At 40.0% G+C, this 21,169-nt stretch overlaps 1 protein-coding gene across 1 annotated transcript in view; it reads left to right on the top strand.

The window, feature by feature from the left end:
• Positions 1–15,578, top strand: part of ACSL4 (acyl-CoA synthetase long chain family member 4) — a 42,645-nt gene extending 27,067 nt beyond the window's left edge. The window contains exons 5-16 of the mRNA XM_014258791.2: positions 1,641–1,750; positions 1,835–1,973; positions 3,701–3,851; positions 4,971–5,094; positions 6,598–6,669; positions 8,260–8,399; positions 8,837–9,009; positions 9,217–9,291; positions 9,506–9,697; positions 10,195–10,309; positions 11,017–11,174; positions 12,981–15,578. Coding sequence (XP_014114266.1) covers positions 1,641–1,750; positions 1,835–1,973; positions 3,701–3,851; positions 4,971–5,094; positions 6,598–6,669; positions 8,260–8,399; positions 8,837–9,009; positions 9,217–9,291; positions 9,506–9,697; positions 10,195–10,309; positions 11,017–11,174; positions 12,981–13,138 — 1,607 coding nt within the window. The 3' untranslated portion in view covers positions 13,139–15,578. The remainder of the gene's footprint in view (positions 1–1,640; positions 1,751–1,834; positions 1,974–3,700; positions 3,852–4,970; positions 5,095–6,597; positions 6,670–8,259; positions 8,400–8,836; positions 9,010–9,216; positions 9,292–9,505; positions 9,698–10,194; positions 10,310–11,016; positions 11,175–12,980) is intronic.
• The last annotated feature ends 5,591 nt before the right edge of the window (positions 15,579–21,169 follow it).

Here is a 21,169-nt window from a genome sequence, read left to right as displayed (position 1 = left end):
TTTCTCTGCTGATGGTTTGATTCTTAAAGGTTTTCAGTCTATTCTATGCATTGTGGAGATGGCTAAAATGAACTTGCTCATACTTATGAAACTGTATTATTTTTTATTTTATTGTAGTAATGTTCTAGATGCTAAAATGACAGAATAGTACACTTAATATTCAGGTTGTTTCAAATGTTCTGAAGATACCAGTAGTTGCATTTCTCTCCACAAAATGTGGGATGTTTTTTTAGTATTTTCTGACTGTATCCTAAATTATACATCTAAAATATGAAATGATTATCAGAAGAGAAGAATGGTAAACAATATCATATGATAGTCTGTTGGTAGTCTATTTTGGTGACATTTGTAAGCTCCTCAAATTCAGTACAATTATCTATGGGTTTTCCTTTTTTTTTTTTTCTTTTTTTTTTTCTTTTTTTTAAATCAAGCTGTCTGAAAACTTTAGTGGGAGTTAATGCATGCATACTCCTTGGTGAGCTGCAGTGATTACTGAGTGCTCTAGTTCCCATTTTGTATACAACACACTGTGATCCACAGCCCATTTTTTTGCTTACACTGGGCTGTCTCTTTTTCTCCCAGCAGCAGTAGTAGCTGCCTGTGTGACAAGCAGCTCATATAGCGGAGTGTGCAGAGAGGCAATTCAGAGGCAGTAGTAGAAGAGATGACCTTGCTACTGAAGGAAGAGACTATGGTTAATTTGGTCTGGATCCCTATACTTTGAAAGGCAATAAGAAATAGCTGTATAGTATTACTCTTTTTCTTCTTCTGCATGAACCCTATCTCACAGCACTGTTAAATTCCTTTAATGGTCTTTGGAGATTACACTTTTGAGATATCAAATTATACTAAAGAAGGTTTTTTTCAGTAGAGAGATAAAGGGGAGAGGTGAACTCCATTGTGCCTGGGAGGCACTTAATGACATTCCTGTACCCCGTCTGGGTTAAAAATAATCTGGCAGCATGAAAAACAGTCTGATTCCTTAGTCTGATTCTCTGTCTTGCTGCCATCACTAATTCCATGGGAGCAAGGAAAGTAGCTGACACTGTGCAAAGAGCTGCCTGTAGCCATGCCCAGCTTTAAGCTGGTGGCCTGTAATGTCTGAGTGTCACCTCTCCCCCTGAGTTCTCGTTGCAGAGAGCTCAGGGGCAGAACACCTGCTCTTAGTTGCTTACTCTGGGATTGCTTTGTACATTATTTTTGGGTTCTGATGCATCTGTTTGTTCTGATAATTTCTTTTTTGCAAGAAAAAGCAGAATTATTTCAGGAGGATGTAGATGACCATTATAGGTTCCTTCTAACTGCCTGACCACTTCAGGGCTGACTAAAAGTTACAGCCTAAAGCATTGTTCAAAGGCCTTCTAAACAGTGTCAGTCTAGGGCCATCAACCATTTCTCTAGGAACCCTGTTCCAGTATTTGACCATGCTCTTAGTAAAGACATGCTTCCTGTCCAGCTGTCCTCCTTGTTCCAGAGGTCTCTTGTGCCATAACATTTCTGATGTGGAAAAATTAAAAGCTGTTTTATTTCCAAATTAGAAAATTTCCAATTGAACGCTTTCCAGTAAGCTAGTGCAAGAGCGTTTTGCATTTAGTATTATTTTAACCCTTCTTCCGTGTCCTCTCCCATTCCTGTGACAGTTGTCACTCTCTATGCCACCCTGGGTGAAGAGGCAGTGACCTATGGTCTCAACGAGTGTGGAGCATCATATCTGGTCACAAGTGTGGAACTCCTTGAGAGCAAACTTAAGGTAATTTGGTATCATCTTCACCTGCTATAAGCAATGTTACAGTTCAGTCACTACACTACTAAAAATTTCATTTCTCTTCTGTAGACAGCACTGCCACAAATCTCCTGTCTGAAACATATCATTTATGTGGACAAGAAGACAGTCAATAAATCAGAATACCCTGAAAACATGGAGATTCATAGTATGCAGGCAGTAAAAGAGCTGGGAGCCAAACCAGAAAACTGTAAGTGAATCACTTCCCAGAGGACTGACTAATCAAGCAGTGTTAGCAGTGAAATCAGACCTGATTTAAGAGGGATGTGTAGCAGAAACTCCCCCTCCCCAGCAAAGGGTGGCCTTTGTCACCAACAAAGGCAGTGGCAGGTTGCTAGTTCATCCTCCAGCTCTGTTTAAATAAACAAAATCTTTGTTTTATATCTTTTGTTCCTGTATATCAGGATAAAACTTTGTTTTTAACTTCTAAACTATAACCAGAATAATTTAATACTTCATCTTTGTTTTAGGAAATTAAATAGAAACTGGTTTAATGTTTCATTTTCTGCTACTCTTACCTTTTATTTATCTTATTGTCACTATTTTTTCTAAGAAAAGAGGAGAAAGTATTTAAAGCTTTTTTGTTTCTTTTGCTTGGAAATGACCATTATCTTAACCAAGCTGTAGCTGAAAAGCACTTAAGGCTAGAGGAATACCAGTTATATTTGCTCCATTAGGCAGCCAGCAGTGACTGTAAGCATCTGCTTTAAGGAAGGAAAACCCAGCCCTAATGATCTGTTCTCGTTACATCAGCAGTCTGTAATTAACCACATTTCTCCCTGGAATAAAGGAGGATATAAACTGGCAAAGGAGCTTTGGGAAACACACATTCATCACAGCTGGTTATCTCTGATCAGCCTGACCAGCAATGACCCTAATGGAGTTTTTTCCTTGGGCTTAGTTTCTAAAAAAAGCTGCTTCCTTGCAGACACTGTGAAAGCCATGAAAGCTGATGATTATCATCCTAAGAATTAAGAGGACTAAAATAAAAATCAGAAGTCAAGTGTTCTAAGTTTACTGCTAAACTGGCAGCTTACCTGAGGAAGGTTTATTTTAAAATAATAATTAAAAAAAAATGTGGAGGGAGTTAAAAGGGGTCTTACCTCTACAACCTTGGCTTTGAAAGACTGATGGATAGAAAAGCTGACTTGAAGCTTTTTGGGCGTTGGTTTTTTAGTTTTGTTTTTTTTTTACTCAGCTTGCTGCTTATCATCAGTACTGTATTTCTCCCCTTTGCTGACTTTGATAGTTTTATTTGATCTTCAAAAGACTCCTTCCATGAAACTCAGTCAGCTATAAACCAAAATGACAAATGTGTCACCCAGATTGTGTAGATGCTCAGATACTCATTGTTCCTTTCAAAATTGGCCTTCCCTCTCTTCCTCTTAAAACTAGATACCTACTCTCTCCGGCACTGACTGTACAAAAACTTGCTGTTCTGGCTGTTGCAGTCCGCAACTCCAGGATCTCGTCCAGAGAAGTAGCAGGGTTCTGGGGACCAGCATGAAACTCCAACCGAGATGGGCTCCCGGTTCATGAAACCATTTATTCAGCATGGGAACAAACTCAGGTCCAGAACAGAGAGCTCCGAACAGAGGCACAGCAGGGGGTTTTGAGGGACAGAACTCTTAAGGGTTTCCACCTTTGAGGGTGGAGTTCAGGGTCAGGGACCAGTAGAAGCACACCAAGGGAGAACCCCCCAGGGACTCAAACCCAATCAGAGCACCTGGGCCGCCCTTCACAAGGGGTTTAGGGTGGGACAATGTTAACTCTTTGTCTCCCTGAGGCACACTGCCACACTGGCCTTCAGTGAAGCACCTGTTTCACACTGATTACAAACATTTTCACATTGATTAATTACAGAAATAATATCTAGAAAGTAGATAAGAATAAATAACAGTTTTCCTCCTTTCATAGCAAACATTCTGCCCAGCAGACCTGTTCCTACAGACTTGGCTTTAGTAATGTATACCAGTGGCTCTACTGGGAGACCTAAAGGAGTGATGATGATGCATAAAAACTTAATAGCTGGAATGACAGGACAGTGTGAGAGAATACCTGGACTGGGGTAAGAAACACTGTTATCTTTGTTGTACAGACAGCTAAAACAACCTCCAAAAGTGTCACATTTATAGAGTCTGCAGCTGGCATTTTGTTATCAAGTTTCTTCAGGTTATTGTAAGGCCACTGCTCTTTAATTTATAAGAAATATGTCTTGTGTGTGTGAACTACCCTTTTTTGAAAAATAGCTATTATAGCTGTTCTCTCACATTCTGTTGCTTTTCCTATTATTATTATTACCCTTAGCTCTAAGTCTGTGATGGATTTTTGCACTTTTGAGTATCAGAGGATACCACTATATAAGAGAGTCCTTCTCTAGTGCAACTTGGGAAATGTTTTTAGACATTTTCAGGAACCTGGAATCAATTTGGGAAGCATGTCAGAGCCTAGCACTTCACCCACCTGGAGACACCACTCTTGCTGCAGAATCTGCTCAAGTAACAGTTCACTGACGGAGCAGAAAAATAATAAATTATGTATTGACAACAGTAAAACCAAGTGAAAATTCACTCAGATTAATGTTTTGAGGAAGTTTTTTATGGAAGTGTGTGTATTTGTCTCTGGATTCACAAAGGGTTCATTAGCTGAAATAAGCCCTGTTGCCAGACTGCTGTTGTGAGAGGATATAAACCCAGTTCTGGCTAGGTGCTGAAAGATGCTGTTAAGCTCTAAGGTTCTTGCTGAGAAATCTCTGAGCAATTACGTTCTGAAACCAGCCTGTTACTTCAGTAATCAGCTCTCTTTCTAGTAATGTAGCCATGAAGAAGATGCTTGACAGGGCTTTGTAAATCATTGGACATTTTTTTAAAGTATAGTTATTTCATCCTTAATTTTATAACTGGAATGAAACCTCCCACGAGGAGAGGAAATAGCAGTAAAGGACTAAGGAATCAGAGTTTCCTAGAAAACAAGGCAAATCCTGTCATTTATATCGATTTCAGTAAGGGCAGATTTCCCCAACTTGTTTATATACTGTGGCTGAAATAACACCTGTCTTCTGTGCAGGAGAATAAGCTCACCTGTGATCCAGGTCAATCAAAAAGTAATAATTAAGCACACAATAAAATGTTAAAATGGTATTTTCAGGCCACTTGTGACTCATGATTAATTATTTTTTCTTTCCCAGACCCAAGGACACTTACATTGGTTATTTGCCTCTGGCCCACGTGTTAGAACTGACAGCAGAAGTTTCCTGCATCACTTACGGCTGCAGGATTGGTTACTCCTCTCCTCTCACTCTCTCAGATCAGGTGAGGGCTAGCAGAGCAAGGTGGGGAACAAACTTTAGCTTTTGCAGCCTGTTCTCTCCTTGCTTAGCTTCCTCCTTCAGTAAAGAAATGCTGATGTAGATGGCGCACTTTAGAAATGTAAATTTTTTCAGAAAATTATGCAAATTAACCTTCCTGGTGAAGAACAGTGATGGGTTGTACCATACAAATTTTATTAAAACCTTTGCTTTTACGTTACTTAGCAAATCTAAAGCAATCCTAATGAATGCCTATAGCATTATCCACTGGATAACAGGGTAAGAACAGCTCTTAATAGATCAGATGAAGTGTTTAAAGTGATCTTAATCTTCGGTGCAGATCTATTTAGACCTTTGCCTTTTTCCCTTTAACAATTCAGATAAATAAGAATAAATTCAGCCAGAATAGATACCTCTGTATGTTTTGCTTGTAGAGAGATTTGCATCAAGCAAAACAAGCTCCCAGAGGGAGGAGAAAGCTGTAACTTTTCTCTAAAAAATCCTTTTTCTGTTTCTCTGATTCTGCTGCATTTCTTCTTTATTTTTCTTTCTCTTCCTGGCTTTCTCAGCCTCCTTTGGACTGAATTCTTTTTGCGATCCTCCCTCATGGGGAGCCCTGCTTATCTCAGTTCTCTAGTTTTGATGAAAACTCCCGAGCTCGTTAGAATCTTGTTTCTCGTGTTTATTAGAAGGTCATCACAAAACTTGGCAGGTCTCTCCAGACTAGCTGCACAAGGTTAATTCTTTGTAATCTGCTATATTTCTTTCTTCTGATGGTACAACAAGGCCTTGTGGCTCACTTCGTGTCTGATGCACAAAATGGCCCCAAACTACACAGTTATTTTATCTTTATACCTATTTTTACTCAATTAACAATAGACATGTATATTATTTTTCTTAATGACCCAATGACCCATCACCTCTGTGCTACACTGCGGCATTTTCTGTCCAATCACTTACTATTACCCAAAAACCTCTAGGAGAAGAACATGAAGAAGAAAGAAGAAGGGAGAAGAGACAACACCCTAAATCCTCCATCTTGTCTCCTGTTCTCTAAACTAACTTTTTCACCCAGTGACTTAAGAAAATTTTCTAATCTACGCACACTTTTAGCTTTTTCTAACTTTAACAGTTGTTTTCATGTATCACCATGAAAACATGCTCATGAATTTCATATTATATGAAATTCATTGTTTTTCTGGATCTTAGAACTAAGTATCAGAAACAAGGGCACACACTCTGTATCTCAGACTCCAACAAAAACAAGCAGAGGGAGGAAGTAAGAGGAAGATAAACAAAGTGAACTTGTAAAAGATTGAGTATTTTGGTTGAAATAGATATTAGTCATTACCCTTTCCATAACAATGGGGGGAAAATGACACAGGAACAGGGGAAGATATTTGAACAAATTACATGTTAATGTATCTTCTCCTTTTGCTAGTCCTTTAATTTTGAAGCACTGTTTGGTTTTCAGCTTCATAAATTGACATTGTTTTTCTTATTACAGTCAAGTAAAATTAAGAAGGGAAGCAAAGGAGACTGTACTGTACTTAAGCCTACACTGATGGCAGCTGTGCCCGTAAGTATGCAGAAGCAGATATGTCCAGCAAAAAAGTGTTTTCTGTCTTTTTTATGCTAGAAGAATGTATTTACTAACATGTTTATCTCTTCACATGTAAGTAACTGTCTTAGGAAAAGAGCAAACACAGACATTCCACCTTTTGGTGGATTGAACTGAGTACTGATGCTGCAGATGAGCACAAGAGTCTGCCTGTAGTAAAGCCAGATCCTTTTTGATCCAAACCTGTAAATGTTTCAGTAGTTACAAATGGTGTTTTACTGGTCTACTGACACAACAATAGGACACAGTCACAGTCTGGAACTCCTTTTTGCACAGGGACAAACAGAGTGGTTCTGGTAAGAACACTTTAAGGATATGGACATTTGTCTCAGTCACAGACTTAGCAAGTAAAGGTAACACTGAGGTTGAGTCTCTCTTGCTGATCTCAAGGTTAGCAGGCCAGGCCTAGCATTCTCTCAGAGGAAAGAGTGATCATGAGACTAACTCCCATTGCTTATGCAGCTTACACTGCTCTGGGAGTGATCAGGCTCCTGAACTCCACACGGCTGTGGTGCTATCCAAAAACTCCACAAATGTTTGTCATCCTGGTACCAAGGCTCTCCTCACATGTGATGCCATCACAGCATCATCCTGCTTTTAGGATCCTGTCACATCATAAAACTGGTAGCACTAGATGGTGCCACGTGGTGGTAGGGAGAGAGTAGGAAGATTTAGTCTAATTTGGTTGGATCTGCTTGTTCTGCAACATTTTAGAATAGCCAGGAGTTTTAAAATCTATTTAGTCACTTGCATTCTTTTATTTTATAAAATCATAAGCACATATAGAGGCTTGGTTGTCTTCTTAATAATTAACATAGTGACAACTAATACATCTGAGAACTCCAACCTTTTGGAAAATATCCATTTAAATTTATTTCATGGAGAGAAAGCACATAAATACTTCAAAACATTGGCTCCTTTAAGTTTGTTTTGAAGCACAATCATTAAACTTCTATTAAATATTCACCAGTCTGAGAAGTGTTTTAAGTTCTGTGTCTTTGGGTGACCATAAGCTTATTATTTTAATGGAAATTAATCTCTGGTCTGTGACAGAATTATGGTGGGGTTTTGTCAGATAATTAGAATTACTGCAACCATGTTGCTTTGAAAGTTTAAGAACTCTCTTGGAAAAGGAAATGGTGAAATGAATTCTCCTAGTTCATTCCCTTGCACTTAGCAATTGCTGTGAATAAAGTACAGTTATCAGCATTCCCAAGCACAACACATCTTGAGGGGAATATACCAACCTTTAACAAAGAGATTGAGTTAAACTTGAATTTAAAATTTTCTAAATCAGTTTGTCACAGTTTAAGTACAGGTTCAGGTGTGAATAGTTCCAAGCTGCAATGGTCTATGAATTGGCTCATTACTACATGTTAAAAACATTGCACTTAAGCACTGCCTAACCACATGATGCAAAGATTTTCACTGTTATTATCCATTTTAAAGGAAGAATAATGAGGGAGGAGATTACTTATGACATGAGATTGAATTCACACATGCTGGTCTGTGCCACGTGGTAATTTTCCTTTTATTAACACTTTGTAGGAAATAATGGACAGAATTTATAAAAATGTCATGAATAAAGTACAAGAGATGAACTATATTCAGAGAACTCTGTTCAAGATAGGCTATGACTACAAATTGGAACAGATCAAGAGAGGATATGATGCACCTCTCTGTAACGTGTAAGTAGCATTCATGGGCCAAGGGTGCCTTCTGCCTTGGGATCTGTTAGGACAGTCTAAAAGAATAATCCTCTGAGCTATCAGACCGTTCTCATCCAACATGCAAATAACACCTAATGAGTAACTGAAGTAGTCCAAGTTCTTACTGGAAACAGGTATTTCAAAGTAATGACTAATCTTCCAAACAGCTGCCTGGTTCATTTTCATTGCATTGCATTTTTAAGTGATAAAACTGGAATGTTTGTTAAGCTACGGGAACTCTGCCTCCTTAAAGTGTTACACAAGAGGTAATGGGTTTGGATTAGCCCTGCTGTCTACTAAAATCTGGGAAAAAGTTAATTTTTAAGGCATTCCAGATAGGAAGTAAGGAAGGTTTGTGTCTTCTTGTAAGAGTGAGCTAAGTGAATAATTTTTAATGCTTGTTGTCTTCTTTCAAGACTACTGTTTAAAAAAGTAAAGGCCTTGCTAGGAGGGAATGTCCGTATGATGCTTTCTGGAGGAGCACCACTTTCACCTCAAACACAAAGATTCATGAACATCTGTTTCTGCTGTCCTGTTGGTCAAGGCTATGGACTGACAGAAACGTGTGGAGCTGGAACCATTACAGAAGGTAGTTAAAACATTTATGGAAATACGTAAGTTAAGAAATAGACACGTATGGGCATTTGGTGATTTTTAATTCTTTTAAAACAAGTCAAAATACATCTACAATACTACAGCTGTAGTTCTGCACTGAAGTAACTTGAGATAAGATGCACCATATTCATATTTCAAATAACAAAAAAATCTTGCTTTTCTTTCTTGTTCTCTCCCTAAGTTGCTGATTACAGCACTGGCAGAGTTGGAGCTCCTCTTATTTGTTGTGAAATAAAACTGAGAGACTGGCAAGAAGGTGAGAGTAGTAATAGTTTTGATTTCAGAGTAATTTAGCCTTGCTGGTATCTTTGCCTGTCTGCTTACCTATGTGAGGCATATGAAGTAATTGCTTATCTTTTATCAAAGTCATCAGTTAGCATGCTTTAACTTCAAGCTGAGGTTTCAAGGTATTTTCTTAGCAGAAGGGTATATAAATTAAAGATAATTGCTTGGGACTGTGTTGTTTTCAGGGGGCTATACCAATAAAGACAAGCCTAATCCTAGAGGAGAAATTATAATTGGTGGACCCAACGTCTCCATGGGATATTTTAAAAATGAAGAGAAGACAACAGAAGAGTTTTCTGTTGATGAGAATGGCCAGAGATGGTTCTGTACAGGAGATATTGGGGAATTTCATCCAGATGGGTGTCTCCAGATCATAGGTGAGCTTCAGTTTTTGATACCTTAATATATTACAAGATATGGACTAACCATAATTATAAACATGTTATTAATACTGTTGGCTTTGCCTGGGCTAATCTACTTAAGGTTACCTACTTACAGAATTAGTGTAAAACACATTTCCAAAAGTTCCTATAGCTGCAGTAAAATTTTGGAAGTGATGCCATTTCCTGTGATATTATCATTATCTAAATTTAGCACTGGGACTTTTAAGAAGAACTTTTGTATTAATTACAAAGCTTTTAAAGTAAGAGTCCTTTCCTACAAGCTATGTGACAAAAAGTGTAGTGCTATAACACTTTTTTACAGAAATCTTAGTAAGTTTTGCAGCTATTAGCTCCTTTAAAATTTGTCTATTAAGATCTGATTAAGATCATAGCACAAAAGACATAACACGGTAAGTATGGAAATGAATCTGTGGAAATGCTTACATTTAAATTAAACAAGGTTGTTTTTTTTCCCTTCCCCTGACTCGTAGATCGTAAGAAGGACTTGGTAAAGCTACAAGCAGGAGAATATGTATCTCTGGGCAAAGTAGAGGCAGCACTGAAGAACTGCCCATTGATTGACAATATCTGTGCTTATGCCAAAAGGTAAGAGCAGTATTAATTTAGAAATTCTGTTTAGAGTAAACATGAAGTACAGTCCCTGATTCACTTCTCTGATCCAACTATAGTTTTCTAAGTTTCCTTCTAATAACCCCCTCCATCAGAGTACCAGTTACAAACAGCATGTCTGAAGAAGCACAGGTTCCTAGATTCCCTAAAAGCTGAAGAAATTACCTATTTTTCTGTTGGCATTTTTCCTATCCAGATATGCTGCTGTTCCACCCCATCCCTTCCCTAAGCAAGTATATATCATTATGTATCATTATATTTAGCATGTGTTTTAGCTGTCAGAATACCAGTAAAAAGTTAATCTGGACACTTTGCACCTGATCCAAAGCTTTCCAGTGGGTTTTGGAAATAGTCCAGATATCTCCCCCTCTCTCCCTACATGAGGGGGAGCTGCAGAGAAGTGGTTAAACCCCAGGTCTAGCTGAGGAGCTAAACTGAGATGTGCATGAGTGAAATGACAGCAAATCCTTATTCTGATCACATCTGATGTTGTAAGCTACCTTAAAATATATTCTTGATAAGCCATCCCATGTGAAGACTTAATGCACAAGAAGGATTCTGTATGGTGGAATAACTTCAGTTCAGAAAGCCCTGGGTATTTGTGGGTCCAACAGCAGGTAATTTACACCCTGAAATTAAAGTCTTCACTGGACCTTTTTTCCTTCTCTTGCCACTCTGTGTAGTGACCAGTCCTATGTGATCAGTTTTGTGGTCCCTAACCAGAAGAAGCTGACAGCACTGGCTGAGCAGAAAGGCATCAGTGGAAGCTGGGTGGACATTTGTAACAATCCTACAATGGAAGCAGAAATACTGCGAGAGATTAAAGAAGTGGCAAACAAGAGTAAGTACCACAGCATATCCTGCTGGCCATGGGGGCTTATCCAGCAAAAACTGTCATTATTCTCACTGACTGCTCCTCCTTCTTCCAATTTCTCTGTATCTGCCAAAACTTATTTATTGAGGCAAAGATCATATGAAATTGTTGCATATTATCCCTGGTATTTACATAGTACTGGTTGAATAGATTACTATACTACTTGTAGTTTTTATGAAATATCTGAAGGTTTTTTCAGCCAAATTCGGGAGACAAGTTGCTTGTCTAATATGATTAAAATAAGGTCCAAAAGACCTGTTAATTGGAAGAAAAGTTGCAAGGCATTTGTTGGTAAGGAAACTGGTTCAACAAGAGATTTCAAAGTATTTTTCCCCCATACAGCTTTGTTCCCTATAGCTTTTAACAGCCATGATCCTTGTGGCTGTAGAGGCTTAAAAGCCTGCTACTCCTTGCTGTGGTACTGAATGATCAGAAGTGTCATCAGTCCTTTACAGGACAAAAAAATGAATAAACTCAGTGGGGAAGAAAGTCTTTAAAGCACTTGGCACCTCATACAAGGAAGCAGTAAAAGCTGCACTTAAGTACATGCTAAGCACTTTGTCTTGAGCACAGAGGAGAATCTGCCTTTTGAAAATAAGAAAACAGGAATGAAAGGCACTATTAAGTCTTACCTTGAAAAAAATAAATCAATCCATATGTTTAAGGCTTGGGTTTAAACACTTGAATCCCTGGAGGTTTTTATGGTGAATTGGGCAGATTACTATCCATATAGCTTTGTGTACTTAAACCCTTTGCTTATACATTCTTTCTGCCTTCTAGATAGTAATCTACTATTGAGATACAACTAATTTATGTGAAACTTTTTTCAAAACTATTTTAAAGAGGTGGTTCTCGTTCTTAGCAGAGCATGATGCACCTTCATCATGAGCAGGCACACACCTAAGTGAGAGGCAGCAGCACGTCTTGATAGCAGCTGAAGTTAGAAAGGCAGAGGAGCTTCTGGGTTCCACTTCTGCTGCCCCCCAGAGGCTGTGTTGGAATTTAACTACAAGTCCATGTTTCTGGATCCCATTCCCAGCCTACCCAGGAGCTGGTAGCAAACTCCAGGCGGTACTGGGCACATGCAGCAGCTCCCTGTGCTGTTCTTTCTGCTTCTGCCCTTCCCCCTCAAGCAGTTCCATTTCTCCTCCCTTGCTTCTCCCTCTTGGGCTATTACCTGTGCAAGAGAGAGAAGCAGCCTTGGTTGCGATGAGGCTGTACGTGTGCCAAGCCACTGCTTACAGCTGAAGGGAAAATAAGTGGCTAATGTAATAAAACTAGAAAGAAGTCCCTTTGTTTTGAACTCTAAACAGACTTTTAGGAATGAAAAATATAGGAAAGAAATATTCAACTAGGGAAAGTGTACAAGTACTTCATTATAATTTAAATATGAAGCATGTCCAGCTAGTCTGAGTTAATCTAGTTACTCCATTCCTGTAACAAAGATAATACTGTAGATTTCAGTGTATGCTCTTGTGGCAGTAGTCTCAGAGCTTCAGGCTACTCAATCATTTGTTTTAAGCTTTAGATTTTTCATTGTCACATCCAATATAAGCTCTAAAAACAGAGTGTTATTAGAGTACTTGCGTACTAACCAGTACTCAGTGATGGGACAGGATGAAATTTTCCTGTGGCCCTTCTGTAAGGTTATTTCATTAAGTAGGACACCACTTAATCACTTAATCTGCGGACCAGATTTTTAGGGAGCATGAATTAGTATTTCATTTGGATTTGTAATCAAAGTCATGCTTTTCTTTGTTCTTGTTCTTGCAGTGAAATTAGAAAGATTTGAAATACCCATCAAGGTCCGGTTAAGCCCTGAACCATGGACCCCTGAGACTGGGTTGGTAACAGATGCTTTCAAGCTGAAAAGGAAAGAACTGAAAAACCATTACCTCAATGACATTGAAAGAATGTATGGAGGCAAATAAACAGCTCTGCTGACCAGGCAGCTGTCGCAGCTGGTTCCTTCTCATGCCTCAGTTTTGGATGTCTTGTGTATACTGTAGATAACACACATTCAAAAAATACACCAGATGGATGACTGTTTCTATAATCTCTATCAAGTGAAACAGAGAATATCTTAGACTCCAAATTCTTAATTATTAGCAGATTAGACACTGATGGTCTTCATAGAGTTTCATGGGATCATCTCCAGTTTTGAGACAAACATCATTATGTGAAGCAGTGTGACCAGGTAATTTTATTGTTTCTCTAGCATATTCAGACTGCTTACAACTTCTCTTTGACTTGTGCTGAAGTCTGGCCTGTATTTCACAGAGAAAAAAATAATGTAATTGCGATGATTCTTCTGTCATAATAAAACACTTTTAATAAGATACTTCCCTCTAGCAATGAGGGAAAGGGAGTATCTAATGTCTACCTTTCTCCATTTAAAAACAAAGCCAAGACAACAGCAGTAGCCAAGAACTTGCTAGAGATCACTAATAATGTAGTGCTTGAGAATGAATTCTTCTCCATATCAGTATCTTGAATATTTACAGTGCCTACAAAAGAATAGAAAGTACACTTACTGAAATAAAGGTGAACTGAAAAGCTTTCTAAAAACAAGTTATAAGAAATTTCACTCAAGAGGATTGAATTATTTCAACTTCCAGCTCACCAAATAGGTTTTTAATTGTCATTGCATTTTAATTCAAGAAGAGCTTTCCACTGGACACAGAGTATAAAAGAGAACAAAGACTTGCACTGCTCTGGGTTGCTGGTGAGAAATCAGTGCCTGAATGCAGAACTTGAATTTGGCAAACAGCTGTGAAACTGATGGGCAGTGATCTCTAAACAGACTTGAAACTCAAAGAGTTTTGGTGGGTTTTTTTGAGAGGTAGCTGATGTTTTTAAGGCACTGATTCTCTAGACCTTCACATACACATGAGTATTGGTACAGGTTACTTGGACATAACTTTGAGGATCAGGTTTTAAGTATCTGCATTCCTTTATGGAAGGTATTTCTGTTCACCTTTCAACTATGGTAAGCATGACAAGGCAACCAGAAACCAACAAGAGTTTCCATGTCTAGTCTTGTTTTACTTACAGAAAAGTAGTCTGTCGCCAGGGAATCTTTGTTTCCTGGAAACTTGTAAATAAGGACAAATCACTCTTCACAGAAGTTCATTATAAAAATGTTCTCTTATTAACTGGAAGTCATAACTGTGAAGAAGGAGGAAGATATAATTTAATAATAGTTCATCATTTTGTGTGCCGAATCCTGTACTGTGTCTTCTTTTGAATTGTAGCTGAGCTCCTGCAACCCTGTCAGCTCTTCACACTTGAACCATAAGTGCTGTAAAAAGTAGAGCCTCTTGATACTGTTCTACTTTGCACTTTCTTAATTGTTTTATATATGTTGCTTACATTTTGTACAGCTGTAGCCCTCAATTGCTCTATATTGCAAATTCATTTGAAAGTATTTATAGATTTCAATTAATAATATTTGTGTCATGTATATAATGATTAAAAAACATTATTTGGTATTATCACTGTACAGAAAGTAAAAGATTGTGTACATTGCTTCTTTTTCTCTTCTACATGAGCTAGCAATTTCAGGACAAGTTTTTCCTTTTCTGCATGTATATGCATTTGTATTTTCCAAAATAGACTTTAGTAAAAATAAATGATGGCTCTACACTCTTCAAGTAAACCATCCCTTCTCCTGAGAACCAACTTCACCATGTATAATTTTCTCTGGCTAGTCCAGAACAATGCCAGCTCACCTTCCAAGAACCCTGAGGGGAAAGAGAGAAAGAAAATCTGTCATATAAAGGCAACAGTATCCAGTCATGCATGGAACTACAAGAGTCACTTAAAGAAACAAGGAAATAGCTTTTCTAATTTTTTTTTTTTTAAGATACAGTTGTTTTTTTGACAACAGGAAATACTTCCTGTATCAGTAGCAACTTTTAAAATTACTTGGTCCTGGAGCCATGTTACCAGTTTTTCCATGTTTTAAAACTGGTCTCTATTAAATAGCCTTTAGTCTGCCTATTAGCATCACAAAAGTGAAATAGATGTAAGAAAGATACTTACACTCAAGTCTGTCAGCAGGTTATAAGACTATTTTTTTTAATCCATGAATGTATTTATATGAAATGTATTTTATCTTCTGTGTCTTGATTGACTGAGGATTACTATTTTCAAAATATATGTACACACATACAATGTTAACATTTCAAAAGTGGAATGCAGCTTAAATGGTTCAACAAGTTTGTGTTTTGGAAGATCTTTATATTGCACAAGCTCTCTCAATCCTGTTCTGTGCCTCACATTCTGTTTGAAATTGAGCCTACCTTATGAAGACTGCTCAAAAGCAGCAGCAATGAGTTGATACTTCAGTTAATAAAAACCAAACCTCCAGTGTGCCTGGTTTTTCTTGTAAGGAATGAACTAGAGGTGGATGTACTGAAAGGACAATTTGCTACATCACCAGCTTTTCAAGCACCTTTGGAGAAGGGGAAAGATTACACCAGACTGCCTTCAAATACAGGAGTTGTTTGCAAATACCTTGCAGTTGGGCAAGAACTTTATCCTTCATTTTAATGAATTCTAAATTCTTTTTTTGACTGAGCTTATGGAGGAGAAACACAATGAGCAAGAGTGTTTAATTCTTGCCATTAAAAAGAAGGAACTAGGATGCAGATGAAGAGATAGTAAATCACTTCAAAATCATTATGCGATATTTACAGATGTTATAGATGCTGTTTATCTTGTGCTGGGCTGAAAGGACATACACCATGGGACTGACATGTGAGGGAGAGGTTCATGAACTGCTGATGGTTCTGGAATGCTGAAAGTTCTTCAGAAAGCAGGTTTAAGAATTTTAAATCATCCTTGTAAGACTGAGGAAACAAATTCAAAGAGAAACAAAATCCAGTTTCAGCATATCTAGTCTAAGATTATATGTAAGCCCCCCACCTCAAAAGCCATAGTCTGTCTAGAGAAAGCCAGAGTGTAACTACCACAACAGGGGACTAGAAAGCTTCAGCTCTGAAGGAAGATTAAAGTGGTTTAGGTGGCCTGAGGAGGAATGGCACATGCCATGAGATCATTAACCTGCAACTCCATGCACAGTTACCTTGACAAAGGCATAAAGAGCTGGCCTCAGGGAAAGAGGAAGAACAGGGTGTAAGTTAGCATGAAGCAAAATGGGTGATTTGGTATTTTAAAAGAAACATGGGATTTTAAACCAATTCCTTAATAAATACTGAACAAGTTGTCCAAGATCCCAAGATCTTTGCCACTGAAAGTCTTCAGAGCTGTAGGGTCAATGACAGTTCAACAAAGACTTTGGGGAATAGCCTTGGTACAGACCTGTGTGTGGGGCTGGGAGAGACTGGTCCTGCACGTGACACAACAGGAATGCTGCCTGTAACAAGCAGATGTCATTAAGTGGCTTGAAAGGGGGGGGGGGGGAAAGAGTCTAAACCGGGAGAGGAAGGAGTTACTCTGGAGCAGGTGAGGTGGTGTTTAACCACCCCATGCAATCACAGTGCCCTTGACAACACTCAGAGCATAAACCTGCAGACCCTGCAGAGCCTGCCAGCTCCCCCAGCACAAACTGCAATTCCCAGCACACTAACAGGCTATAAAAGAAACAGAACACCAGTTCAGAATGTGGTCACTCATTTTCGGTAGCAAAACCAAAAAAAAAAAACAAAACCAAACAAAAAACCCCCATATCTACCACATCTCAGAACACTAGCTTCAAGTAACTGTTGTATTCTAACAATAAATAAGTGTTGTTCTGCAATTACATGCAAAAAAAGAAATTCTCATTATGTATTTGGTTTTGGTGTGTTGGAGTTTTTGTTTGTTTGTACCTTGACTTTGTTTGGTTTTGGTTATTTTTGTGGTGGGGTTTCTTTTTGTTCATACTGAGCCTACCCAATGGCTAAGCTCTGTTTACATGACAATAAAGCAATTTCCTTTTTGAAGGCTAAAATTTACACACTCAAAGCTTAAAAATAATAAATCTGCTGGTTTTTTGCATAAGATGGTACAAAGGTCATCTACAAAATGCAATCAGCAAAACTTGCAGTCACTGGTTACAAGGAATTGCAGACAATACACAGAGTAAAATTCGGTGTGAATTTAACTGGATTAATAAAACACATTTTCAGTTAAAACTCAGTACTGCTGCAAAGTATATGAGTGATTGCTTTATGATAGGAGTACATCAGCCATAGAGGACCATGGCTGACTTTATTAAATATACATTTGTACTTAGCCTGTCATTTTTCACATAATTTGAATGAGTTCTGACAGAAATAGGGTAATGTTTGCACTATTGCTTTGCTACTGGGTGCTGTAATAGGTTGAATCTTGCTACACCTTTATTGGGAGAGACACATTTGGTAGACAATGAAATCCATTCTAAATTGATAAAATATTCTAATGAAGCTGATTATCACAGGTAATTTATCCAAAATTGTCTTTGGTTGGAAGCATGTAGCCTTGACATTAGACTAAAGTGCTAATTAATTAGTGCTAATTAATTTAGATGAACAGAGCTCTGGCCACAGTGTCTGATCCTCACAGACTTCACCTGCACTTTTAAAGCAAAAGATAACTAAAGCACCAGAACAAACAAAAAATGAAACCAAAAATACACCACAAACTGTTGCGTGTTCCCCTTGTTCTCCCATTTTGAAACACCAATCACCTGGTTAGTGAACACTACCAGATGAACACTACCAGAGATTCCGGAGGTCCCTACGTTTGTTACATCTGCTTATTTCTGCATTTACCACACATGTCTCAAAGTACAGAGGTTTGCCAGCCATCTCTATGCTATCTCTTACATTATGAGCATCCAGCCCCTGAGCAGGAATGCTCATCACTCCAAAACATGACCTCCTGTCAATTTAAATGCTAAAGGAAGAAGGTATCATGTAAGTTTTATTTTTTTGAAACACAGAAAAGACACTTCAATTGAAAACAATTCTGGACTACTTCTAACAGGTCAATTGAAATAATGTCTTCAGTCCACATGTTGTTCCAGCCCTGGGAGTTGTTTCTAGGATTTTTAATTGTTTTAAACAACAAGCTTAAACATTTCCTACCAGATATAAATCGGCCTATTACTTACGGTGCTCCCCCAGGGATTGAACATGAAGAAGGGATCACTGTTCTCTATATTTTCCTGCCCTACTTTACTTTCTGCCTTTTGAGTCAAAGCAAACACAATCTATCCCAATGAGTTCATTTCTGTGGCACTTAATCAGGGTCATTAAACCATGGGGCCCCTCTGCCCCATCTTCAAAACACCCCTGTCTCACCCCCCTACACAGTTTATGGAAATTATTTCACAAAGCCTTTACCTTCATCCCAGAACATGTCTGCTTCTTATGTAATGGGACAAGTCTCGCCCTGGGGCTTTTTTTTCCTTATTATTTTTAAAACCTGGATCTCAGCTCTGAACGCTTGCAGTAGCACAAGAACTGTATTGTTGTGAAGAGGGAAAGTGCACAGGTGGTGGCAGTGACTTCTTCAGGAGCTCTGCAAACAAACACTACACCTCCACCCAGGCTGATTTTTTAACGAGTCAGTCTGGATCAGTTTTAACCTACGTGCAGCTCATTCTGAGCATTTACTGGCAAACACTTTCCTTACTTTCAGAAGAAAGATGCCAAGAAAAGTTTATGCCAACAAAAAACGTACCATACAAAAGCAAACTAAAACGTGTGGGAACCTAATTAGATGGGAAAGATCATACCCTGAACAAAGTTCCTAACACAGAGGGAATAAACCTGAAGCCTTGAGCGGCAGAGTGATGGATAAGGTCATCCCACCTTAGACTCACAAGGTCAAAGACCCCTGTCCTGGGAAGCGACTGGATACCAGTAACCCCATGTATTGTTAAACCCACCACACCCCTGGGTCTTAGGAAGTTGGCCCTCGGACCATGCGGTTTCTCTGGAAACAATTTATCTTGGGCATTCCATCGTACTCGTCTCGGAATATTTGCCACGCTGCCCGGCAGGACCGGTTTCCGGATCGCAGAGAACGAACTGGGATAAGTGGCGCCCGAACAGGGACTTCTCATATTGATAAGATCTCTTGGGGAATTCGGCTGTTCTGGGTGTTGGCAAACCGTTAGGACTCTGCTCTGCAATAAAGTATCAGGCCTGAAACACATGCGAGCAGCCATCAGAGGACGTCCCCAGCTGGCTCGGAGGACTCCTGCAGGGAATGCTGGTGAGCAGAAAAAAAGAGGGCTTTCCGCCCCTATCCGAACGGCGGGGTAAACCCCAGCCCATCCATTTTGCTGCTTCGCAGGATGGAAATAAGACTTTCCTGATGAGAATGAGACGCTTATGGACGAGTTAAAGAACTTTTAGCAGTCCATGGGAAGGAGGTTAACAAACGCGAGCTCAAAGCTCTGCTAAAATGGGTCTTGCGAAACTTTCCAGCCGTTTTAAACCCAAGCGGCACCTCAGGAGATCTCTCAGACTGAAATATTTTCCGCGGTTTTCTGGGATACAGTGAGACTCGGATTATGTGACCTAGCGACATGGGGGGACCCTCACACCCCTCGCATGTTGCCTGTTTTCTCCGTGATCCTAGAGACCCTAAAACCAAGGAAAGGCAGCACGGATCCCAGTCTAAAACCATCCCTCCCGAGAGACCCGGGGGCACCCCGCCGAGCGAAACCTCCTACCAATCTGGGTCTGCTTCTAACCCTCCCAGCCGTGGGATAAGAACGCGAGAGCGAAAAAACGTCATGTACGCTGGAGCTCGTGCAATTCGCAACTCCAGTCGTTTCGTGTTCTCGTCCTTCTCGCCCTTCAGACTGCCCTCGAGTGAATACGGAGCCTCGAGTGAAAAGGTCTCGGCGCCCGAAGGAAACATCGGCTCGCCGTGTTACTTCGCTACTTCGTACTCCCTTTTGCTTTCTACACGTGGATCTAAAGATGGCGGTGACCAAGCTATCTTAGATCCTCGGTCCTACCCCTCTCCCTCCACCTCTCCTATCCCCCAGTTCCTCTGATGACCCATGCCCTTCCCGGTTCACTTGAAACAAAGCCAGCTAACGATTGCGCTCCTTCCCCGAGGCACGCTCCAGCCACCCTCTCACGTTTGCCCACCTCCGACCCCGCCTTTCCCGACCCCGTGCCGCCCCTGCCCGCCCCGCTCCTCCCCTTTGGGGCGGGTTGTGCAGGGACCGCTCCGCCTCTGCCCGCCCCTTCAGCCTCGGGCTGCACTTCTCCTGGGGGGACTGGATCTACGTCCACCGCCCTCCCGGAACCCGAAATGGCGGCGCCCACGTGGCCGTGCCGGTACCCGTGGACCCCGGCTAGTGAGGGGGGCTGGCCGGATCCTGCCTTTCTGCGGCACAGCTTTGTAGTAGCGGGGCCTGCCGCCGCCGCCGCCGCCGCCCCTCGGTGGGGGGGCGGGGCGGTCCTAGCCGGCGCTGCTGCCGTGGCTCCTGGCACTGGGTGGTTCTTCGACAGCTACCGGAAACCTTATTTCTCCCTCCTACAGCAGCAGGGTGGGAGGGTTCCCGGCGCGGCCAGGTCCCGTTTAAACAGGGCGGAGCGGGGCCGTGTTTCAGCCACCGTAGCCCGCCCTGACCACTCGCTTGTCCGTCTTGCGAGAGCCCAGAGCCTTTGGTAAAAATCTCATACCTCGATGACTACCACTAGCACTGGTTTCTGTTACAATTCGAAGTGCTAAAACATGTTCTTTTCGAATGTGCATTAGATTTCAGTATAGCACTGTAATATTTGAAGATCTTGATTTAATTTGATAACTTCCCTGTATAAAATTCACAGCATTTTTCTGAGTTGTTTTTACCCTCAAAAGAAAAGGAAATATTAAGGTCTTATTTTCCTCTTTAACAAATCTTACAGGTTCAGTTAAGAGATTTTCAACATCTAAAGTTGAGTTTTGTTCTCAGGAACTTAAAAATTGTGTGAATATATTATTCAATTAAGGGAGCTGTTGGC

The sequence above is a fragment of the Pseudopodoces humilis genome, chromosome 15 (assembly GCF_049639895.1).
Source record: "Pseudopodoces humilis isolate 2021_Gansu_Grassland_sample_001 chromosome 15, ASM4963989v1, whole genome shotgun sequence".
Classification (NCBI taxonomy): Eukaryota; Metazoa; Chordata; class Aves; order Passeriformes; family Paridae; genus Pseudopodoces; species Pseudopodoces humilis.
The sequence above is the reverse complement of the archived record's forward strand: the minus strand, read 5'-3'. Positions and strand labels throughout refer to the sequence as shown.